This window comes from Scatophagus argus, chromosome 7 (genome assembly GCF_020382885.2).
Source record: "Scatophagus argus isolate fScaArg1 chromosome 7, fScaArg1.pri, whole genome shotgun sequence".
Lineage (NCBI taxonomy): Eukaryota > Metazoa > Chordata > Actinopteri > Scatophagidae > Scatophagus > Scatophagus argus.
Genome location: NC_058499.1, coordinates 2,941,867 through 2,966,700, shown reverse-complemented (window position 1 = coordinate 2,966,700; position 24,834 = coordinate 2,941,867). Strand labels below are relative to the sequence as shown.

General features: G+C 41.4%; 1 protein-coding gene across 1 annotated transcript in view; it reads right to left on the bottom strand.

Moving 5' to 3' along the window:
- kitlga (kit ligand a) overlaps nucleotides 1-24,384 on the bottom strand; it is a 29,145-nt gene extending 4,761 nt beyond the window's left edge. The window contains exons 1-9 of the mRNA XM_046394282.1: nucleotides 24,315-24,384; nucleotides 24,041-24,160; nucleotides 6,330-6,440; nucleotides 5,756-5,812; nucleotides 5,083-5,235; nucleotides 4,292-4,472; nucleotides 1,673-1,726; nucleotides 486-583; nucleotides 148-257 (exon numbers count right to left, since the gene is read on the bottom strand). Coding sequence (XP_046250238.1) covers nucleotides 148-257; nucleotides 486-583; nucleotides 1,673-1,726; nucleotides 4,292-4,472; nucleotides 5,083-5,235; nucleotides 5,756-5,812; nucleotides 6,330-6,440; nucleotides 24,041-24,055 — 779 coding nt within the window. The 5' untranslated portion in view covers nucleotides 24,056-24,160; nucleotides 24,315-24,384. The remainder of the gene's footprint in view (nucleotides 1-147; nucleotides 258-485; nucleotides 584-1,672; nucleotides 1,727-4,291; nucleotides 4,473-5,082; nucleotides 5,236-5,755; nucleotides 5,813-6,329; nucleotides 6,441-24,040; nucleotides 24,161-24,314) is intronic.
- Between the last annotated feature and the right edge of the window lie 450 nt (nucleotides 24,385-24,834).

The following is a 24,834-nucleotide window of genomic DNA, read 5'->3' as shown; positions in this document are numbered from 1 at the left end:
AGTCCCGCATGCCCGCTGAAGAAAACTAGAGGCTCTCCCACTGTCTCGAGCCATTTGCTATGGAGCAACTTTGCACAGCCTCTTGTGAAGAGGTACTGGGTTACATAAAGTGAAAAGTTTACTGGTGAAATGCACATAAAAGCTCACTTTTCTGATATTTCAGCATCTAGTGGAGGTGCAGTCCCCTCTGTCCCCGTGAAGAGTCCACCTTCTCCAGGATTCGGCTCAGCATCCTCCTCACTCCTCCGTGATCGGACCTGTTTCAGGTTGGGAAATCATGACAAATCATGAGTTCAAGTTGAAATCACCACATCTCAGATCAACACAATCTGCACAGCATCTGGCGAAACTTGAAAGGGTGCCGCCGGCCGTCATAAATTCTATAGAACGAAGTCCTATTTCCCAACAGTAAAACAGACCGCTAACAAACATTTATATCTCGGGAAGTCAAACAGCCCAGTGTCAAGGGTCAAAGGTCGGCTCACCTTCCAAACAAGCAGAAATGCAAGGGCTAGGAGTGGAATGAACAGTAAGGAGAGAAGGCTTCGCTCAACCACCTCAGTCAGGGCGCTCGGCTCACGATCTGGGACAAGATGCAGAAAGCAAAGAAACAAAACACAACTTTCTTAATCTCACTTTAGTGTTGCTTTCACTGTCCATCTAACCTTTAAAGTCTGTATTTAAATAACGGTTAACTTTTTCTGTTTGATGATGCATGTTAAAGACCATCAGCAAAATGCAACTGCTAGTATCAACTTCTGTTGAAAAACATTTGGTGTTTCTTTGAATTATTGCTAATTATTGTTCATTAACTGATGACTTCAACAGATGGCAAAGCAACAATACATTTTCAACTGCTGCTTATAAACATGTAGGAAACTGCTGACTTTTAAGACAAGCAATTCCAGACAAGCCTTACTGATCGTCTACAGATATGTCTTAAACCATAAAAAATAATCTGCTTTGAACAATAATTTTGTATGATCCAGAATCTATAAATATTTAAAATAATTTCACTTTAAAAGTCTAACAGCTGGATGCAAGATGTCTCCTAATTCACTTAAAAGTCCACTCTCAATATGCTCTTGAGGTTCCCCATTGCACTCATGTGGTAGCGAGGTAGCTGTGATGTGCTGTAAGTGCACATCTTAAAGCAGATTTAAGTTGAGCAGACAAAACCCTCCACCTCTGGCCGATGAAAGTGAAAACAGCCTTCTAGTGTCAAACTCTCAAACACCGAAGAGGAGCAAAACGTGTGAAACACAATTTTGAGTTTTAAAGTTGTAATTAATCCATGATGACATAAATACATGACACCACACAGCCACAAAAAACTAAGATGGTCGCCCTTAGATGGCTGCTACAAACACTGCATGGTTGCAATTTTGTGTAAGCATTTAACACAGTATTGCGTGTGTGTTTGCATGCTGTATATGTGTAATAGAGAAAAACAAACAAATTACATTCTTTCTGTTCAAAGCACATGACTGTCATGTGCGAGGAATTTGCCCCGCAGAGGGTCGTTAATCAAGCAACAGCAGCTTCGGGTAATGGAGCGACTTGCTCTAGAATGTGGCAAAATACTGGAGCCAGCAAAGGCTGCCACTCTGACACACCAGCTGGACTGGTTTGACACTTGTTTTCTCAGAAATACCGAGAGTTTCAAACTTACGTGGTTTGCAGCCGGTTGCACATTCTGAGCCTTTACTGCTGGACGTGGTGGATTCTGGCGGGGGCAGAGAGAGTTACAAGAGTTAAAATGAAAGGAAGGATGAGAACTGCGGAAAAGATGTTAGCGTCATATGATGAAGACTTTTCATTGTCAGGTGCTAAAAAGTCAACTCAACACTGCCTCTTTTTTTTAACCCCCCCCCCCACACACACACACAAATGATCTGATCCCACCACTCTGGCAAAGAAAAGCCAAGCGCTTGGGAAGATTGGAAGATTGCTCTGTAATCAACACGTATACAGTCGGGTTTCGGCCCTTTTCTTCCTTTTCACATGCATTGCCTGGGGACATCTTCCCTCAGTCCAGTGACTCAGCCGTGTCTCAGTGGACCGTCTACGCACTGAGGCCGTTTTGAGTTTTTATCTTGCAAAGTTCTTGTGAAGAAATAATGGTTCCTGGATTAAAAGCTTCTCAAAATGGCCACAAGAGACCTGTCCTAAATAGAGCCTGTTCACAATAGTCCAAACAGAAGTGGAGCTGGTGACCGGAATGTTGCTGGTCTGAATCTTCTCAGAAAATTTGTGTGGGAAGTGTGACCTACATCGTCAAGCGCTATGATGCTTCCTCCAATAAAACGCTTTATGTGTCAGTTAAACATCACAAAAACACATGTGTTCTCATTCCTCATTCACGTTATCAGGCAGTGCTGTTAGTCTGGATTTCTTTGTTGAGGTTTTGAGGTTTCCACATCTGAGGTTTCACATCTGGTAGCGTAGAGAAATGTGATAGTGGCACTCAAAGCTTTGAAAATGTCTTTTTGACAACTTAACAATCTGACCAGAAATGATTTTCTGGTTACCGCAAATAATTCACAGACCTTCACGAAAACATTTTTATTGGATCTACTTTTTTTTTTGTCTATAAAATGTCAAAAACTCTTTCGGACCAACCAACAGTCCAAAACCCAAAGACTCTTCATTTACTATATTAAATGACAGGGAAGAGCAGCAAATCCTAACATTTAAGAAGCTGGAAACAGCCTGACTGAAAAAAATGACTGAAACAGAAAAACCACCAAATGTCCTTCAATCGACTAATCGTTGCAGCTATATTGACAGGGACGTCCAGAGACATCTCTCAGAAATCTCTCCATGGCTAAACTGGATCATACATACATACATTATGTCAAGTGGCTGGCAGCTATTCAGTGCTCTTATCTTTCCCTTGGAATCAGGAACCGGTTTCATTCCAAACTGGTCTACACTGTAAGACTTCAACCCACTGACTCGCAGACATTATCACCAAAAACCATAGTTCATAGACTTCTTGGAGATTGTTAATTCTCTGAGCAGTGAGATTATCATTTATGTGAAAAATAAAAAAAAATGCACCAGTCTGAGAACAAATGGGGCTCCACTCTCTCCCTCTTACCAGCCGCTTGTAAATATACTGTAGTTTGCCAAATAAAATGACCACCTCGAAACACAAATGCTTTTCTTGCCATTTTCTAGTATCCTTTGGCTTAAAGCACCACACACCAGATGAACACGAGCGCTCGGGATGCAGTTCATTGTGTGGTTTGCAATTGAGTAATCGGAAAAACCATACAGCTGCTTAATGCATGAAGAATGTCGGTTCAAACAGTTCACAGAAGTTTTCTCCGAAAGAGACGGGAATCACAGCGATGTCTTATTTTTGTTTTAGCTCTTGGGCTCTTTGTCTCTTTTGGAGCCTAAACACTTTTCTCAGCCAATGCTGTCACCCCCTCAGGAAAGATTCACATCATATACACACCCCGATTCAAAGACAACAAACTTGCCAGTTTATGACGAGAATTTTAACCAGGGCTGCTCAAATATACAAAAGACCAAACTTTAATAATCACAACTGGCAAGTCTTTAAGTAAAGTTGGAAAACGTTTGGAAAACTGGAGCGTTGCAATATGGACAGCAAAACCTGCCAAACATCAGTGAAACATTCAGGCGGCAGAAAGCCCTGCTGTGAATTGCTGGCACATTTTCTTAATGGCTATTTTCACAATCAATTATTCTCAGTTGCAGTTTACATCCAGCCTGTCCAGACTCATAAAATAAACACAGTGAAGAGTTTTAAGGAATCTAATAAAAGTTCATAAGTGTACTTCTTGGCAAAATTGAAGTTATTGTATTGACATGTGTGAAGAAGATCTATACATTCCTACGGTGTCATGTCCACGGCAGACAACCTGAAAACTATTAGAGTAGAGGATAGAAAGGACAACAATTCCCAGAGTCCAAGAAGGCAAATTTCTTGCTTTGTCTGACTAAGCATCCAAAAACAGAGCTGCTCAGTTTAAACTGATTAAAACATGAAGTGACTGATTGAAATGATTTTGATTTTTTTACTATCAATAATGAGGATTCCAAAAACAATGAAAATGGGGACGCTTTAATTGTTATTACCTTCATATAAACTCCAAGATCATTGAGGCCCTTAGTTACAGTTTTAAATGCTCAGTTCTCAAAGTGCAAGTTTTGTCTTTTTCATGTCAGGTCAATTACACGCCAACGATCTGCTAAACTGCCGAAACACAACTGCACTAACCCTGCTGAAAAGCATGGCAAAATTAAAAAACTTTACCTTTTAAATATTCTGCTGTTGTTACTGTGTACGGTGTGGTGGGACAGGGAGGAGGATCACAGTCATCTGAATTGTCTCTATTTTGTGCAGCTATAAGGAAGTCTTTGACAAAGTCAAAGTATCGCGCCGTCTGCCACCTCTCTTTCCTGTAGTGGCACTCAAAATCATACATGATCACTTCCTGCAAAGACACAGTTCAAAGACAATTCACGTTTGTCACAAAGCAGTTCAAGGGTGTAGCTGAAGGGATTAACTGGCCTTTACAACTGAAATCCATGACAAGAAGCAATTCCTTCTGACAGATAAAAGGTCCTATTTAACTGGCAAATCGTGCACAGTCTAAAGTCCATGGTGGTGCAAGTGCATTTGGGGTGTGTCCACCTCTCTTTCGCTTTTTAAATGGTGCATAATCTGTGCACAAAGAGGTTGTATTTAGTCCCCACATTAAAATTTAAACTACAGCCCTCATCTTCAGTGAAGGACAAGTATGTGGTCCGCCATCTGCCAATCGTACAATCGAAGTAATGTGCAATTCAAAAACCTGTAAAATACTGCACCACTGACTTTGGATGAGGTTTCGTTTGTCCAAAATGCCTGCTGCATTGTTACATCAGTAACATGAGTGTAATTTTAACGTAAGTTAATTTACCTCTCACTGCCACAAGGAATGGCTTTATGGATTTGAGCTTTACATACTTAAACAAAGTCAAGCTTCTGACACATAAAAGCACCAATGGCTCAATAAAGACACAGTTCATGCAATTTTATGGTACAACCAAATGTGAACTTACCACAGACTCCAAGTTGAAGCGCAGTTCTTGGAACATTTGGATGAAAATGCTAATATCTTTTCTGTTGGATGAAATATTTCCAAACTTATGTGCTAAATCTTGTAAACTCTGCTCCAAGTAGAAGACATTTAATTTTACCCAACACATCCCACCCTAGAAGGAAAAGGACAGAGACATGGCATGAAATGAGCAGTGGCGAGTACTGTGTGATAATTAAGTACATGCGTGCTAATCAGATTAAACAGTGTGTCAGCAAGAGAGGGTTCATATCCATCAAAGTGTCGTAATCCTCTCAGTCACATTTCACTTTGACAGTTAAGATTTTCAGAAACCACAGCAGTTACTCTGTACAATAGCTGTAAGGTCAGCCAAGTGTGACATGAAGGTGCAGCTGAGGAAACGGTATTTAAAGTCACTTGAATTTCTTCCAAGTACGCGAGCGTGACTCAGTACACATGTAAAGTTTGTGTGTGTAATGGTAAGGAGAGCCGCTCATTCGTACATTACACGGTTAACACTGGAAATTAAAGAGTTGCAAGCATGAATGTGTTTTAATTCATGCAAATCTGGTCATTCATAGTTGAGAAATGCTGGCCACAGGCCAACAAAAGGATGGACAAAAGGCTCGGTTATTCCCTATGATTTACTGTGGCCGGATACTGCGCTGTCTTACCTCTTCTTCTGGAACGTAATTCACAGGAATTTTGTAATCTTTAGGAATGTTGTGTTTCTGTAAAAATGAAAAAGGAAAAAAAACATTATTTTTTTTTGCAGGCAAAATGCATTCAAATCCTAAAAAGTAGTGATACGGTAACAATACAAATACGCCAGTGAGTTAACCGTTCTGACCTTTGTAAATATCAGCCTCACGAATAAAGCAAGTGGTACCAGACTTCTGACAGGAATATAAATTCTAACATTATATATCATATATGCCACGATTATGACCTGGTGTGGGACAAGGACATAACACAGCCCGGCGTCCAGCTGTCAAGGCTGGTAATCAGGTCTCGCTTGAAAAATGCTCCATTTGAGCACATTATGAGTGCTGATGTCTTTTCTACTTTTTGTTTTTTTGTTTTACTGTGCACATCCACTGAAATGAATGTTGAATGAATGAACGCACAGCATCTATAGAGCGTGAGATATTCAGTGCAGCTCATCGTTTTAGCCTGCGAAATGAACGGCGCTTTTAAAGCAACACAAAGTGATTACGAACAGAAGTTAGACTACAGTGTTGTCCTTACCAAAACAGAGAGTCTAGAGATGTCATCTGTCACTGGGTTGACGTCAAATTTACTTGAATGTACCCCAAGAGTGATGAACAGCAGTAAATGGACACAAATGCGTATCCAAATCTACAAGTCAAAAGAAGCAAAACACAAGACGTTTTGGCAGTTAGTCACATCCACTCGCTCCATACAGGGAATATAGTGAAACGATACATGAAAACAGGGCATTATCTCAGTGCATAGATCATAATAATCGTTGTACCCAGCATGCACACAACAGCCAACAGTTTGTAAAACTCTTTGAGCTAAAATAAGTCATTTGTCTGACCACACCTAACAGCTGTTTGCCTTCCTGATCCAGTGACTGTATTCACGGACATTTTAGGGACAAGCCAGCCTTTTATGTCATGCAAGTCATTTGACTAGGATACTGATAGTGATTTTACAGCAATTTAGAAGTGCAGCTGGAAATATGAAAAAATGTTGACTGGCCCATCTTTGTCATGAGGACACCACACGGTGTTTCACACAGTCTCAGAGACATCACAGCAGCATTTCAGAGAGGACGTGAGTGAATTAATGCAGCGATTGACTGGCATCCCTGCTGATCACTCCTGGACTATAGACACAACTAAATATCAGACTTTTTAAATAAGCGTTCTCTTGAACTGCACTTATGCTACCGTGTTCCAACATAGAAACGATAGACTCCCATAGCACTTAAGTCAACCAATGGGAGTTCTGAATGCACCAGTTAAGAGACAATAGGCCTTTTTAACAGCAGACATATTTACTTGTCATAGCAGAAAAAGCAATGTGTTACTCGTAACATTAACAATGTCTTCCTCCCATTCAAGTGCCCCAGTAAGCCGTGGCTGCGTGACAAGTGAGCCAACAAGGACAATACCAGGACGCTGAAACTGAAGCATCTAAATGGCATTCAGCCAACATTCATTCTATGTTTGTTACACCTGAGCCTTTTTATGAGTGTAACATGTCAACAACCCAATGATTTGTGTCCGATTTCCTTTGGATCCTTCGTGATAGTCTTTTCTTTAAATTAACAGTTTTGTGTCTGTTTGCTTAAAGTGGGTCCTTTTGCAGCTTTCTCAGGTGTAATCAAGTTACCTGTAAGGGCCGGAAGAGAAAGACAGACCGAGTAAATGAGCAAGCCAGTGAACGAAAATGCAAATCAAATGCTAAAATAAATAACAGCTCCTTGTACGCAGATGACAGAAGCTGCCTGAAACTGACAAATGAACAGCTTTCATTCTGTTTTCACTGGTCGCACCAGCATTTCCCAGGCCATCAGCGAGCTGCCTTCAGGTGCTGACATGCAGCTGACTCCCAGCCCAGGAATACTTCACATAACTGACGTTCAGGTTGGACAGCTCGTGTTACGTGCAGGCAGCGGTGGAATGCAACTGAGCACTTAAGTGTTAATTTGAAGCATCCATTCTTCATCTCAGTATTTCCATTTTATGCAGTTTTCTCCATCCAGACTGCAACTTATTTTCACAAATGATTAAGCTGCCGGGCCCTGCGATTGACTGGCGACCAGTCCAGGGTGAACCCCGCCTCTCGCCCGTAGTCAGCTGGGATAGGCTCCAGCTCCCCCGCGACCCTGACGGATAAGCGGTATAGAAAATGGATGGATGGATTAAGCTGCCGAAAAAATTGTGAAGAAAGTTCATCAGAATTTCCAAGAGCCCAAAGTGGCATCTTCAAATTGCTTCTTTTGTCTAAAAAGGAGTCCAAAATTCAAAGACTGTACCATCACATACAGCATAAAAAGAAGCAAATCCTTAATGATCTTATAATCATAAATGTTAACTGATTATCAGATTACTTTTTATATCACAACGCGATGCAACATACTTATTAATGCAGAAGAAAACATCCTTTATGATGGCTGACAGGAACCATTTTACTACACAATGAGTACTTTCACTTTTCATACTATAGAACAATTTAATGCATACGTAGTTTTACTTAATAATTTTCACAGTGTGCTTTTACTTCAATAAAGGGTGTGATGATTTCTTTCATCACTGCATGCAGGCAAACGACTTAAAAGTATAGAATAAATTTACACACAGTTTCACAAACAGATTTGATACTTTCATGATCTGCATGTGTAGTATCTCTAGTATTCTCATTTTGTTCCAGCCCTTAAAGAAAACCTGAGACTGTCAGACACTGAAAATGCAGTGATTTAACTACATCAGTTAATTACATTCAGCATGTTTATACTATTTAAACTAACGAGCAGGTGAGTGATATCCAAATATCTACGTTAGTTTGCTTAGTCTACTTGTAGTTCCTTGAGAATATTTGGTAAGAACGCTTTGTATGGGTGATCACTTAAAGGGAACTTCTGAACACTTTTGACTCTATTTAAAAAGATTTCAAAGCTTTGGCTTTGCAAATATTCCATGAGGAAGAAACACTCAACATGTTTGTTACACCTGAAGGAGACTCACAATTCCTTTTAGTTAAGAACAGTGACTGTAAACATACTTCACACATACTTCAAGGCACCGTTATTAAGATGCCTTTAGGAAATAGGAAACAATCTGGTGCTGAAGACAGTTCTCTCCCATGGATTTCAGGCCTATGATGGGTGTCTCAGTTTACTGCCTAATGGAGAGAACAGTTTATGAACAACTGCTGGTCATTTGGCTGATCTCCTTCTTCCTCTCTGTGCCAATCTGATCATGTTATACAATCAACCCACAACACTCCTCTTAATCGAGCTCAGCTGTCGAGTCCAACCCAAAACAATCCAGCAACACTGGTAGTGAAACTTGTCTTTGGTGAATAAAGCTTCAATGTTTCACAAATGGGAACGAGTGAGAGGGATAAAGAGGTCACAGTGAGCTGAGTCGCGTCTAATCTTCAGCCACTCCAGCCGCTATGAAAGGGTTTCGTTCTTTAGTTTAGTTTTGTTGATCCCCTCCTCGCTCGTTTGCAGATGTTTTTCATTCACATTGCATTTACATTCACATTACACACACTTTCCCTGCCAGTTTGGTGGTTTAGAGCTGTCATTTTCAAAACTTCAAGGCAGACTCCGACACCCACGTTCCTCCTGTTACCATATATTTGTCAAACGGAGCCACAACAGGAAGAGAATGGAACAATGATCCATCGGCAGCAGGAAAGGCCGAAGGAAAAGCTCCATGTTAAGAGCAGATGGTGTGTAATTCAATTGAGCCTAGCTTCTACTGTTCACCAAAACTAATCGTCTTTAGATCTGAGACAGGGACGAATAGCAAGTAGCGTTTTAGGAACAGCAAAGGACGAATGTGTGTGCACAAATACGCAACTCAGTTATGCCTCGACCTTTGCAGCTTTGTCATGAAGCACATTTGTACAGGATAATAACAGTGAACAAAATCAGAGATGCCCCTGCAGAACATAAGGTCAGAGATTTTGCAAGTTGTTCAGCAAAGCAAAACTTGACATTTGCCCCCCAAAATCTTTAAAGAAATCCTAACAGATTTCCTGGGTAATATTAAACCCTTACAGCTACTCTCTGTATTATCTCTACCTCACTGGTGCTCCACGCCTGAACTGACTGAATGAGAAACCAGCATATTGTCTGGTCTGAGCTTACACGTGGTGATCTCATCAAAATGAATTGCACTGAAGATTGTTACAAATCCATAGAGGAAAAACCTGTGTGGCTTCTCCATATGATCCGACACTTTTAGACTCAAATCTACTACTACCGTCTTGTCTCGGTCAAAATCCTGAGTAAGGCCACCAGACAGTTGGGCTTTAAGCAACAAAGCAGCTGGGCTGAAGGGTTATTTCATAACTTTGCAGATATTTTCACTGTATATCGTTTCAGTGAATGAGAATTTCACTCAACACTTTCACTGACGCTAACTTGTTTTATCCCTTCAGAGTTTATTTAAAGGATGACTCAGTAGCCCTCATGTCAAACATCAGAAAGGAAATGAAGTGGTATCCTTTGTAGATGATATAGAAAACTGGTTTTAACTGGCATGCAGTTAAAACCAGCAAAGAAAAGCTTTCATTCAGAAAGCCTGGTCCTTGTTGTGAGCATTGTCACTCCCAGATTAGATCTACCTAGGAGTCTGTCTGACAGCGTGTCCCCACTTTGTCAGACACATTTCTTCTTTTTTCAAACAAATATGCAAACATTTGCAGAACAATCAAGGCTGTTTCACTCAACAGTAGTTGGGTAGTAGTAGTAGTCAGTATGTGAAATCAAGCCAGTGGTGGATGAAAAATGTTGAGCACATCTGGAGCACAAGCTGGAGGTTCAAGTCTCAGAGCTCTTAATGCTGGAAAGTTGTAAAATGTCTCTCTGACACACTTATGAACAGATTTTCATAAAAAGCACAGACTGGCCTTGGGGAATAGAGCAACTCATTATATTTTGATGGTGGTCCAGATCAGGTATGTTCTTCCAGTGTCGACTTGCAGGTTTGCATTCTCTCAGTACCTTTTTGTTCTCAATCACAGGTACTATGAAAAGCCTGACTTAAAATATTCATGTCAAATGTCTATCACCAGGGTATAATTCATTGTGTCGTTCATCCAGGTTAATGGAAATCCATTCAAATTCAGTTTTGGACAGATGAACTGAGGGATACAACCTTTTTTTGTACATTTAAGCATTTTCATTTATATTTGTCGTACTCCTGTAGAGATATTCTACATATCTCATACTCACAAAAGGGTCAAAGCAGACCAGAGCAGATTTTACACAAAAAAATTGCTGGCTCCTTGCATAATTTAGCTATCATAGTATCGATCTGTCTGGACTGTTCCTGTTGGACTTTGTAAAACTTCATGTTCTCCATCATGTTGTCATCTGCAGCACTATTGGTTGGTTCTGCAAATGAGGTTTTCTGCTGTTAAGTTACTCTTGAAACTACTGCTGATTCTCATGTAAGATCAAAAGTGTCTTCAGACACACGTGAATGTGAAGTAGACTAATGACATAACCACCCAAGAAACATAACATCCTGAAAAGCAGACCAGAGCAACATCCTGAAGCGATGTGTCTCCCCTTGTCACACTTACAGAGACAGATGGGTCTGTCAGGGAGAAAATCTGACAAAAGTAGACAAGCTGGTAAATTTAGTCTGAGCTGTCACATTCATACATGCACACTCCATGCTAACTAGCTACAGCTCACATTGGTGCGCTGGCTGCTTGTGGCATATAAACCGGGGCTACAGAGCACTTAGTGTGAGTAAAGGGCAAAAGTACATCAAATTCACACTGAACACACCTTTACACTAGCCGACCACTGGAAGTGCTGCTGTAAAGCAACTAAATCTACACACTTCAGCAGGGTAAGCCAAACCTGTTAGCATACATTCCTGGCATACTGAAACCTAATGGGCTCCAACCACAAACTGTATGGAAATTCAACATATATGGGGTGTGATCACATGCACAATGGTTACAGTATCCATTGTAAAATATCCCAGTAAATTCAACAAATTAGCAAACAATAGACAATAGCAAACCAGGTTGGAAGAAAATTTATACCAGAAGCACCTGTGCCTGGCTGTTGGACAGGTGAACATGTATTTTCCCAAATAAATTATTATCTGACTGAACACTGGTGCTGGACTGTGCTGGGAAATGCACTGAAAAGCTAACCAATGAACAAGCTATGACAGATCTCCAGATCCGTGAATGAGCTGCATATTCTACTGAATATTTTAGGACATAAAAAGCATTTGATTTGATAATGAAGTCTTAAATGTTGCAAGTTTTGACTGAAAAGCCTTTGTAGAGTTTTACTGGGTTTTTCAAACTGTTTAAAACCTGATAATGAGCATCTCAAATTGAATTTGGTTGCTAAAACGTAAACTGATCCCACTTGTGTAGTTTATGTTTTGTGTGAAGGTGCCAGCTGACTGTGGGGGATGATGTTCTTCCCATAATCATTTATTAGAGCTGCACAAATTGCACCTACTGTACACTTGTAATGGGTGGCTTCCAGGTACGAATACTTGGCTGGGTAGTGCTGAGAAAAGAGTGCTCTGAGCTAACGTACTGTGGATAAAGCAATATCTGTAAGGAAATATGAACTGCCTCGATGCAGTGGGGTTAAACAATAAAATGCACATCAAAACTCCCCAATTATCAAATTAACAACATGACCTCAGGTTTTAATGGGGTCATCTCAGAGTTATTGGCTCTTGTGAACCCGTTTGTGTGTTTGATTGCTTTACATTGAAGATAATGCTGACGATGATGATTGACATTTCATTTCATTTCTACCGCTAAGAGTCTAAAGACTAAAATAATTCAGGAAGGTGAGGGAACCACTTCAGTTAGGTTTCTAAAATAGCTACAATGTATGTCCTCCTATCTGTCCTGAAAGTAAACATTCTTATGAACGTCATCCATAAAAAAAGCAGCTTGTAATTTAAAGACTGTTAATAAATGTATCGCTTGAGGTCAAAACAACTTCACATAATGCTTACACTGTTACAGTGTTTTCCAAAGCAGTTCACTGAAGCAAACACAACTTGCTTTACCGAGCAGTAATTCCCATCTTATGGTGAGCTGTCTTATTTCAACAAGGAAAGAGTTGGGAAAACATCTTGATTAAATAATACCAATAAAATAACAAACAGATCTTGTTTCTCCAAGTTCCAAGCATGCCCGTGGACTCCCAGCACATAGCTTGTGCCAAACATATCAGTAAACAACAAGGCCTCAGCGAGAAAAGCGAGATGACTTGTACTCACTCATCTGAATGTTTCCCTGACACTCTCTGAGTGACCTTATGAGACTGAAGTCACAGTAGCACTACAAGGGAGTGGAATTATTTCCCATGCTAAAAATTGTCCCCATTTATATCAGGAACATTGAAAACTGTGCTCTCGCCGTGCCCTTTATAAATCAAATAAACCACTTCTGTTCTCACAACAGCAGCAACCAGCTCACATCAGAGCAAAAGAGTTCAACATTCAGGTGCAGCCCTCCAACCTAAAGCCCTGTTGTGGTACGTCATCGTCAGGGCCTGCAAGCCTGCTCTCCCTCATCATATTGATCCTGAGGATAATTACACCCATCTCATTTTCTGCCATCACTTTGAACCTGAGGCATCATTAGCTGAACAGGCTCTCCAGACAGCCAGCCTCGTGGCCCTCTTAACCACATAATCTCATAAAAGCAGAACACAGGTCCTTGCATGACATTAGTCCACCATGGCAACATGCAGCCTGTTTTGTCCGAGGGACGGATATTTTATCCTAATCTTTTGTCTCGATCATTGTTTTGAGTTTTGCCCTGTGATATTAGTTCCCATGTTTCATAATGAGGATTAAAACTGGGCAGATGATAAAGGCTGCTGCTGTGGTTGTCCAGATGTTGCAGAGTTGATCCAGGCTAAGGTTGATAAAGGGTTTCAAATTAATGCTTTGTTCATTGCTTTTGACCCTTTGGGGCCCTGATGAGTCTGTGTTGAGGGCATTTTATGGGGATTTTTCAAAAACAAAATAACAATATCAAGCAGTTACTTTGCAACCTTCAGTGTTCAGTATTCCCACTCTTTTCACAGCCACAATCCTGCCCTCGACTACTGAAATGCTTACAATATTTATTGCTTATGACATTGTTTATGTCAACCAGTCCTTTGACTATGGTGCCAACATTTTCTACTGCCTCATCCTGTTTACTCAATTGAAAAAATAAAGTATGTTTCTCTCCCACACCAGACTGTGAAGAATGGACGGGCCATCGGGAAGGACCTTCGTCTTATTCTCATGTCAATATTTAACATATCAATTCACAAACTGCTCTCAGGATCTGTACTCTATACTCAGGAAGCAAACAGAAAAACTACAAAGACTGCAATGCAGCTGTTTAAATATCTATTTTCAAAATGTCTTTTCGGACTTTTGTGTTGAGCTTGCAATGAGTCAAATGTTTCTATGAGCAAATTATTGCCAAATCCATTAGCTTTATCGAATCTTCCACGTGAAAATATTTGTCAAATGTATTTGCAGATCATCAAGCAGAACAACAAAGCGGCTAAAGGATAAAATGCCTTGACACAAAGACTGGACAGGCACTAGATTTTCAAGCGACTGGAGCTCGCTCACTTCATGTGTAAATCAAATTAGCATCTAGCAACAGTCGGTCTGCTGCTGCTGTCTGCCGAGGTGCACTTAAAGCTGCTGGGACAAACAAAATACACTGCAAGGCAACAGAGAGGAGCCACACACGCGATTGTTGATTGATTGTTGTTGATTGTTAGAGGTAATGACTGTTGCACACTTTGCTGTCATCTCTAAAGATACATGGTAATTATTGTGCATGCATGCACTGAAAAATGAATGCAGCTTGTCTGACAGAAGAAGTGAATGTTATAATGACACGTTGTTGTGTCGTTGTTGTTTAATAAGGATGTGAACGATAACCAGTGTGCTCAATAAGATCAGCTGAACCTGCTCTGGCGGATTGGACTGGTGCGTCAGTGTGTGTAAAGAGCAATCCAGTCTCCAGAATCAGTGTTGGTACTGTCTGTTTCTGCAAACCACAAATCTGTTAAATTACTTATGTTTCATGTGTTACGCCTGTACATTTGTTATGCCTATCACATCAACATTTTTACAATATGTATCATCAGTGCTGTGGTTTAGGGTCTGGTTAGGTTTAGACACAAAGTCAACTTGGTTGGGGATGGGAAAGGATCATGTTTTTTCGGTCGAAATGCCATCTTGAAATGTGGTCTCTCGCAGCAGTCGATGGCTGGTTTGCAGAAATGTACCATGTCGACATTTTTATTCTGACGATGGGCAGCAAAAGTTTTAAAGGCTTGAAGGGCACATGACCAAAAATGGAAACAGATTTGAGGATCACATATGTTCTTCCATGCCTCATTTACTTAATAAAGATATTAATTCCAGATGTGATTTAACAAACAGGCGGGTAAGCAACCTGTCATCACACAGAAAGACATCCGCTGGTCTGGTATCTCTGCCCTCCGAGTAAAGCCATGCATAGATTACCAACACCTGGGCAGACAGAGACCCTACGGCCTGAGGTCAGTTAAAGCACTTAATGGCTCTGGTGTTCACAACGAGCAAGCCGACAGCCATGATTAATGAACCATTTAAAGTGAAATGCTGTGAACAAAAGAGAAAAGGCTCGCTTAAAACAACATGAAAACCACTTCTTTAATTGTGTGTGTGACTAAGCATGTGTTGTAGTGAAAAACAGGAAACAAACAAAGCTTTTTCAAATGTCTAATGAGACCAGACCTCACCATGGCTTTAGTGCAAATTAGAGAGAACACCCGTTGCTCCCTGGTTTGACGTTATTGCGTTTAACAAAGGGTTCAGAGGATTAATGCGACAGCCTTTTAACCAAATATTAGTGTGAGCGATCTGGAGGGGATTAGAGGTTGTAACAGTGAAAACATGAACAAAAATGTAGCAAAGGAAACAATGTGAACTGGGGGGAAAACACTCCAGAGGTTCTGTTTTTTGGGGACATGCACGAGATTCCCATTTCAAACTTGGAATCAGTGAGCGTCCCTTAGCTTGGCAAGATGTTGTTATCCCATGTTTCCTGGGAGAAATTTCTCCTAGCATTTCTTGCTTGCTTGAGGTGGAATGGTGGTTTAATCAGATTACCGTCTCTCTTGGCTCTTGTTATGACAGCTTAATGGACAGACAGTCGCTTCTGCGCTGTGAAATGTGCTATCTTTGATTTGCATGTAACTCGTGGGTGAACCCAGCCATAATTTACCCTCACTGGACGACATGCAGACTTGAACTACAGATGCTTTGGCTGCAAGCACATCATCCGTGTCATCGGTGTCCAACAGGAAATGTGATATCACTGCTGAGGACAAATCTGAAAGGGGGGAGGATTAAGATAAAATGCATCTGATGAGTGTATGCTCTCTGTTGTTTTCCTTGGAGAGGAAAGGAAAAGTGCTATTTTATGTTCCCCTTACAATCGCTTTATATAGCCGTATGTCAACAAATAACTGCAAGGACTGATCTGGTTAATATGCAACAACTGTAGGAGGGGACAACAAGGAAGAAAGTCGCACAAGGAGTTGTGCAACTGTGCTTTTTTATCAGATTCCCTCATGGATTTCCTGCCAGGCTCTTACCTTCACGAGTTCTCACCCACAGCTCAGTTAAATCTCAATCTCACCTTGCTCCGAATCACTGAATTGCACTTGCAAAGAAAGCACTTAACTGTAATAAAAGAATACCCTCTGAATGTTTGATCTTGTGATTCTTCGGCGGGTGTGAGTGTCACTCTCATGCACAGCAGGTTATTTAAGGCCAGTGATGCTGTTTCCTTGATCACACAGGAAGCAAACAATGGTGAGACATGTTCCTGTACTGAGAGGGAAGAAGGGAAAGAATGTGACACCCACTGAACAAATGACATTTCACTGCATATCTTAGGCCTATCTCTAGCCTTCATCTCAGGATTCAGTTACAAGCTACCTTTTCCTTTCTGCTGTCACACTGATTTGTACAGATGAAAATTGTTTTGTTTTGTTTTTTGAGTATTGGATCTTTTCAGTACAGAAAAAATCGGGTCCATACTTTGCCTGAATCTTCTGCTCTTCTTCACTTATTCTTTGATCAGACATTTTTTGACTTGAGTCACAACTTATCCAATTATGGCTGCTTTTTCTTAGTTGAAATTTAACATTTGAGAACTTTGGCTTCTTTTGTTTAAAACAAGGGGTTTCGGAGAATAACACATCCCTAAAAAAAAGCATCACGGTTAAAAACAGTCTACTAAAAAAACAGAGCAGAAAATTTCTTGTTGCCCCAAAGAAAGCATATGTTAAAATCACAAGACCAGTCATGCTAAAACTGACAGAACAAACCTTAAACCCTCAAGGGACATTTCCAGTTCTAGACTGCAAACATGTCTCTCTGGTTAAAACAAAGCCCACACACACTTCAATAAGGTTACAACAACAGTAACTACTTTCTGACTGTGTTGGTTTGTCTTCCATGGCTTCTCATTAGGGGGTTCTGATCATGTGGAAACTGGGATATGGACTATTGGGCATGAAAATTTCTATGAATATGAGACAAATCCAAACCATCTAAATGCCCTCCAGCAGCAAATGTTCTGAGTCAGATGCACACTGGGTTAGCTCATTGCTCACTGTAACTGTAAAAATAACCTTCTGTTAATTATTTGAGTTTACAGTCCCGAGGCATTTAAAAGAGCCAGAATGCACACATAGCACAACCACAACGTGTTGAGTCCTTATTTAATTAAATGCTCCTTTTGCTGAAACAGTGCAGGAATCCACCAGTCACTTCACAGTTTGCCTCAGATATCATCAATTTATTCTGTGACAGCACACTGCTGCTGAAAAAAAGTGCCACCAAATCAACTGAAAATGTCCCTTTCATACAATGGATGAAAAACCAAATTATGTTTAAGTCAATATAATTAAGCCTGTGTGGTTGTACTCTCTCAGCTTTGAAGGTAACATCTCATCCAGATGTTAGAATCTACTGTATCCTGGCTTGGGCAAATGACTCACAGAAGGCGAGCTTAAATTCCTATTTATCCACATGTCTGGTAACTTTCAATAGAAACATGTGACACTTACATCCACAGCTGCCTGAAAATCCTTTGAAAGATGTTACGCCTACTCTGCCCGACCTTGTAACTCCTAAACAACAACTTTTCAGGGTCCAGCAAAAACATATTTGTTTGATTTTGCTTGACTTTCTAGTCTATCCAGTGGATTGTTAAAAAAAAAAAAAAAAAACTGGAAAGACTTTGAGTGAAAATTTTCCAAACCCACAGCACAGCAATGAACACTTCAACAGAATTTAAAATCACTCATATTGTGGCTTTTGAAATATTCTTAAGAATGATTGCATGAGACAAAGGAGAGACAGGTTCACCATACAGAAGTGCTGGGAGCTTTTATGTCTCTTGGCCAAAGCAGAAACCACTTGACACAACGTTTTAACACACTCTGTTTTGTGCCACATGAGAACACTGCAGGGGAGAATATTTAAATGAACCGCTGGTACACCTACTGAAGTCGTTGCCAGGTTTCTAACGGCTGCAGTGAGTCAATCAAATGCTTTTTTATGAGAAGTGCTTTTATCCACTGAAATGAGAGACCCATAACAGAAATTTATCAAGCAAGAGTTGACTCGCCGCAGTATTGATCACATTCATTAAATACCAAATAGTTTGTCAAAGCAGCTCCTGTATTTATGCTATCTTTCCTCCAGAGCAACTGTGACAAACACAAATAATGCAGTAGCCTTCGACATTTTTTAAAAAGCAGTTGATTAATGGTGCAGACTACAGAGTTGCCTGGTGACCCATAGCAACCATCAAACCAGTGCTAATTTTTATTTGATATTTATTTACTTTTGATATATGTTGGTCATGCCTTTAAGCCAGCGTTGAAAAGTGGACATCGAAACCTTGTCCTTGTTCAGTATTTGCTAAATACAGCAGCAAATATTTTAAAGGGTAAATCGATGGGGGATTGGAGATTTACAACACTAATGAATCAGGCAAGTAGAGCAAGTTCTAAAGTCAGACTCTAAACTAATGTTCAAAATTTACTATAACACATTAAAGCTGCACAGTCGTAACACAAGCCTATTGTCAACGTGTTTATTACACCACAGGCTCCACAGATTATACATTTCCAAGATACTGTGAAAAACAGGGAGAATGATCTGGCAATGATCAGCACTGTGTGAACTCGTTTGGCAAGGACTGGAAGGTAATGGATGCTATATGTTTAAGAAGGTCCCGTACTCCAGCTCTGCATAGAAAATGTTTGAGATTTGGGACACAGACTCAGCTGTGTTCTGAGACATGAAATGAGAAGTTGCTGTGCTGGTAACTGCTGCTGAGAAACATATCACTGCTGCTTCTGGTTCACACACACTGCGAACTGTGTACCGCCTCCCAAATGACAGTGCTTTCCCCACTGTTTGCCTGAAAGACAAGCCCGAACCGAAGTCTAATAAATCTTTGAACCCATCCGACCAGTAATTTCAAGCTGGCACATCAGGTTTAAAAGGCTTGTAGAAATTGTCAACTGTCAGACCTTCCTGACTATTGGTTAATGGTTCAGACAACAGGAAACACTGTTTGTGAAACTTCAAAAGTACTTCTGTGTACATCCTATCTCCGTGCTGGCTTTTTGGATCTGTTCTGAAACTTCTGCCGCTCACTCGTACAAAGTCAAACACTCATGTGACCTCATGCACATTTCAAATGATGAGTTCATGTCGGTCTTATAGTCCTAATATTACAGAAGTCAGCTTCAGCTGAACAGCAGGATTTCCAAGAAGAAGACTGCAGGTGGGTCTCAATATGTTGCAGCTATAGAAGTAAGACATCAAATGTTCAGACACAGGGCCTGGGCTCTGTGACAAAAGAAAATCCTGTAACTGAAACCATGCACGCTTTGGTTCCTGAACGGATCCTGCGTTCTTTACAGTTCTGCAGAAAGGTGTTTTGCTTTTTTAAGGGCAAAGCCCACATTTCAGTCAAGGAATGAGGAAAGCTTTGGGGCTAATTGTAACACTTTCCACCAAAGACCATAAGAAAACATTGCAATTTATCTTAAATGCAGCTCTAAGAAACAATGTAGCATCATCAGAAAAAAAAGGTCCCACTTTCTTCCAAGCATTGACTTTGTATTGTTTGGACATTGATGATGCAGATAAGGTGAAAGTCCTTCATCTAAGATCAGCCATCAGCTTTGTGTGCAAAAATGGATCAGCCCTTAATTCGCTTCCCCATGATGCTGCTGAACTGTGCAGGCTTTGCCATCAAAATGTTGCTGCAGGCGACTCCCCACCCCTCCCACCACAGGAAGTCCCCCAAACTGCCCTGCAGCTCTGGACAGAAGGCTTGCTGATACATGTGTGTTCCACAAGCTCTCTAAGCTTTTATAGTTAATACATAGATAAGCAACTCTGTTAAAAGCGCGACATACCTACATACCTGCCTAAACGCGGGCAGGCGGGTGTGAGGGGGATGTAGGCCTTCCAGTCATTTCATTCGGTCTGAATGCTTGAAGGTCCTGGATTTCCTTTCTGTCAGAGCATTTTGTTTATTGACTTGAGCATATCAATTCAATTTTCCTAAAATTTAAGAAAAACATTTTACCTAATATACATTACCATCTGTAGCTTTAAAGTGTTCAGACCTCCCAGAACGCATGAAAACAAGTCGCACAACCCAGCCAAATGCATTTAGTTTTACCAACACGTGACCCTGAAGATTAATGTGACTGAACCTTTTCAACCCCACTAAACATCTTGTGGGTCTATCATCCAAGACGAACAGCATAACTGATGAGCTGGTTAATCCTTTCTGGGAACAAGCATTGTCCAAATCCACAGGACTAAATCACAGGAATGGTGAATTACTGAGAAAAGTGTGTAAATTCACATCCAGGACATCCAGTCTATCTGTTGTTTCATTTGACCCAGCCAAAACAGTACAACACAACAACGTTAACTGGTACATACAGAACATTTAGGGAACCATCCAAGTACAGACTGACATACAATAATGGCAGTGATGGATGCCACTAACTCGTTGAAATAAGTGCAGTCAAGCGTGAAGTGTGATTAAAACATGAGTCACAGGGTCTATTTGATATGCAGCACTGACAAAAGAGCATTCATCACTGATGCAAGGCGCTGATATATCTGCTGACAATTAGCAACTGCTGGCATCCCAGGGACATTTACTGGCTCCACTCTTAGCTCCAACAAGGTGTCATAAATCAACTGTGGGAGCTCAAGCTCACAGGAGAGAAGACAGAAAGTATTAACCGTGGGAAGGCAAAGTAGATCAAACACCGTTTAAATGTGGCTTTTAGGGGAGAAGATCCACTTAAGAGGAAGTCGTGATTGTGTAACGCCATCCTCGTTCTGCACTGATTGAACTTGCACTGCAAAGCAGGCTAGTTTTAACTTAATGTTTTGTGTCATTGTTAAACTAATCGTGAAAGTGAGACTTGATTATCAGATTTGTTTGTTATTACAAGCACTTTTTACAATCAATTTGCAATTGGTTCAGCTGTGAATTCTGCAGTGTAGTTCTGACACATCAACACCCTCCTTGCAACAACGCCTACCAGTTGCGGAGCATGTGACATATCATGGTGCAGAGCGGTCTGTCTTTTCTTTTCACGCTTGGCCTTCTGGTCTGTGCGTACCTGCATCTCTCGAAGCCTGAAACGACCACTGCTCGGATGGATCTAGTGTAAACACAGGAGGGCTCTGATGCTGCACCCTGGTTCTCAGCAGGTCAGAGGCCATAAAAACAAGGCAGAGGCGAACCGAGCCAACATTATTTGAGCAGTTGGCCTGTGGATTTACAGTGCATGTTAGAGCTCTTCTTTGACGGCTGGACTGTGTGTGTGTGTCTAAATCATCCCCCTGCTTAAGTCCTCCTAAAGGACTAAAATGTGCAACCTGGGCCCAGACCTCATCCACTCAGCCACCAGCTGTACACCATCACAGAGAGCGGTGATGAGTAAAAAATGCAAAAATAATAAATAACACAGAATGAATGAGCTGTCTGTACCTGTGAATTTGCTTTTTTTAGTTTGTGTCTCTGTCTGTGAGGTGGGCTCTAAAATGAGATGCTACATCTCAAAGGGATGTCCTTTCACTGAGTTCAAATTAACTCATCTTTCACTTGTGTGTCTCTGTCTTATGGGAGGACTGAGGGGCCCCAGAGACACACAGGTTCTCTCTAAACCTCCCACAGCATTGAAAGTCCTGAGTGACTGGTCTCTGCAGCACAGCGCCAAGCATCAGAAAACTAGCACTCCCTGCTGGTGTCAAACGCTCTGTGAAGGTGTGAGTTTCTGGGCACACACTCCCACGTTCTCTCGAGCACACGCCTCGTGTGTCGGAGCCCGTCTGAGAGTGCTTGTCTTGGGTTTCACCTTCTTTCATGTGGATCCAAGCCATTTCATTAACGGTTCCAACTTATGACAAACACCAAAAACAGTAATGTCATTACATAACCATAAACTTTGGGGTTTTTTTTGTTGGGTTAAATATATATATATATATATATATAATATATATATAATACAAAGACCAGTGCATCATTGCTGAAAGCTTGACTTGCATTTTTAGAACAAATTCAAGACAACTAACACAAAAACTGAGACACATCCTCACAGTGGAAGGCATCGGCAGCTGTGGTGAGGGCAAAGAAAAAAAAATCAAAGATGAAAGGTGTCTGTTAATGCAAGCTGCAACGTACTGTACGACATCATTAAAAAAGCAGAAAGGAAACTCTGCTCGGAATATGATCAACAGCAGCAGGGATTCAGAAAAGCCCACCCTTCCTCCAGCAAACTTCAAAGACTCGTACTCCCAGATGTGCACAAATGCACACACACACTAAATATGTGTAAGATCATTTCCTCAAGACAAACAAGGCTTTTCTGCATAATAAGGCAATAACTGGTGGCCTGTAGGTGATCTCCTTCAGGCGGAGGACTGAACCTTTCCTGTGCAGCCACAGTGATAAAACTAACAGCTGCGTAATTTGACGGGTTTTTCCCCATCCTAAAAAACAAGAACAATAGTCTTAAAAGAATCCCAAAGTCGTCAGTTTAAACATTTCTGGGTCAGCCATGTCAGAGGCCATAGATTATGCTGTCACGGCTAAGCGCTGCCTCAGACGGACAGCAGCAGCTTCAAGACAGGCTGATGACTCACCTGAGGGGCAGCTTTAACCGGTGAACACACGCTGAATGAAAGCGAGCTGAAGTTCTTTAGAGTGATAAATGCCACTTTCAGGCCACGACCGGGCAAAGAGGCCATTACTGACAAAAGCACATTCGGAGGAGCAGGAACTGCCTGACCTCACATCATGCCCGATTTAGAGCAGCTGAATTTACCTGGTAATTACTTGTGTCAGTCTGTGAAAATAATTACAATAAATTATGGTGTAGTCTGCATATCAAACAGCGTAAAAAAGTCAGCAGTTTGTTCAGAAAAGATAATGTTAATCAATTTAGATATCACGTCTATATTGGAAGACGGGCAGTCAGTTCCATCCCGTGTCAGCGTAAAGAAATCAGCTCTGGTCTGCAGGTTAACAGGCGTAAAGCGAGTCTGTGCTGGTGCACGGCCCCCCCAGCTGCAGAAGTTCTGATTTCAAGAAGAAAACCCAAGTGGCAGTTATACAAGGTGCGAGCCGTCGTCAGCGGCGGACTCTCTGCCGTGCCAGGCGGGCGCCGTTAACGCGTCGCTCGGGCAGACTAGAGGAGCGCTGCCCTTCCAGCGAAATAAAGAAGGCGTGGACGTGGACGTGGGGACAAGAAACTGCAGAAACTCTGGACAGGTAGACCCCCGCGGAAAACGCTTTGCTACCTCCCGAAGCGTGGACACTGAGCTGCGGCGCAGCAAAGCGAGCGCCACCGAACGGCTTTGATCCCGCTGGCACCAGTCCAGCCAATTCCGATCGCAGCCAGCCTGGTGTCTCTGTGTGAAACTGGGCTCCATTCAAAACACAGTGAGAATTTGTTAAAAAAATAAAATAAAAACAACTGCCAAATCAACAAGGCTTTTCTGGATTAAGTTTGACTGCTCGACAGCAGCAGGAACGCGTCCCGCTGCCCTGCGTCACACCACAACGCAAACGGTTTATTTCCTCAAGTAAAACAAACAAACAAACAAACAAGGTAAAACACTTACTTTTGGCTTCTTCATATGGAACGACAGGAGTAAATCCAGTGTGGTGTGCGAAAGCCTATTTTATTTTACTTCTACGGGGAGGAAAGGGGTTGTCATCATCCTGTGTGCACATATCCAATGCTTAATTCAGCAGTATCCAAGCAAAGGAGAAAAAAGACCCAAAAATAACAAAAGGAAGAAGAAGAAGGTGAGGAAGAGCGGCAAAAAATGGGAAATCAAACTTTTAACCTTTGCAACCTGTAGGCTAACAGCGTGTGGCATCAAGCCTATCTACCTCGGCTACACACCGACCCAGACAGTGAGGGCTCGCAGCGGCGGAGCGGGACAGCGCGCAGAGGGAGGGAGTTAAGCATTTATAATGATGCGTAAAGAGCGGCCAAAGAGCCGCCCTCTGACGAGCCGCGGTGTGAAGAGGTTCACTTCAGAAACCGCTGCCAGTGTAAACAGATCAAACAGGTTCAGGGCTTCTTCGCCAGTTGCTCAATACTGAGTTTATGTCCAAATCTGAGTGCTTTGACAAGGCATCCAGCCCATTCATACCCGCAGAACACGATTGCATTCTTTAATAACAATCTGAAACATTTAGGATGAACGGCATTCAGGCAGAGACATTTGGGGTTTTTATTGACTCACAGCGCGAGCGCATATGCGCGCCTCACTGTTGACTTTAATGAAATTATGTATTCAGAAAAAGGTTTTGCACATGACTTGTCAGAGGTGGAGTCAGATGGAGCTAAAACTCACAATATAACAATTCAACAGGAATTCAAAACGTGAATGAATTTCCAGTGAAG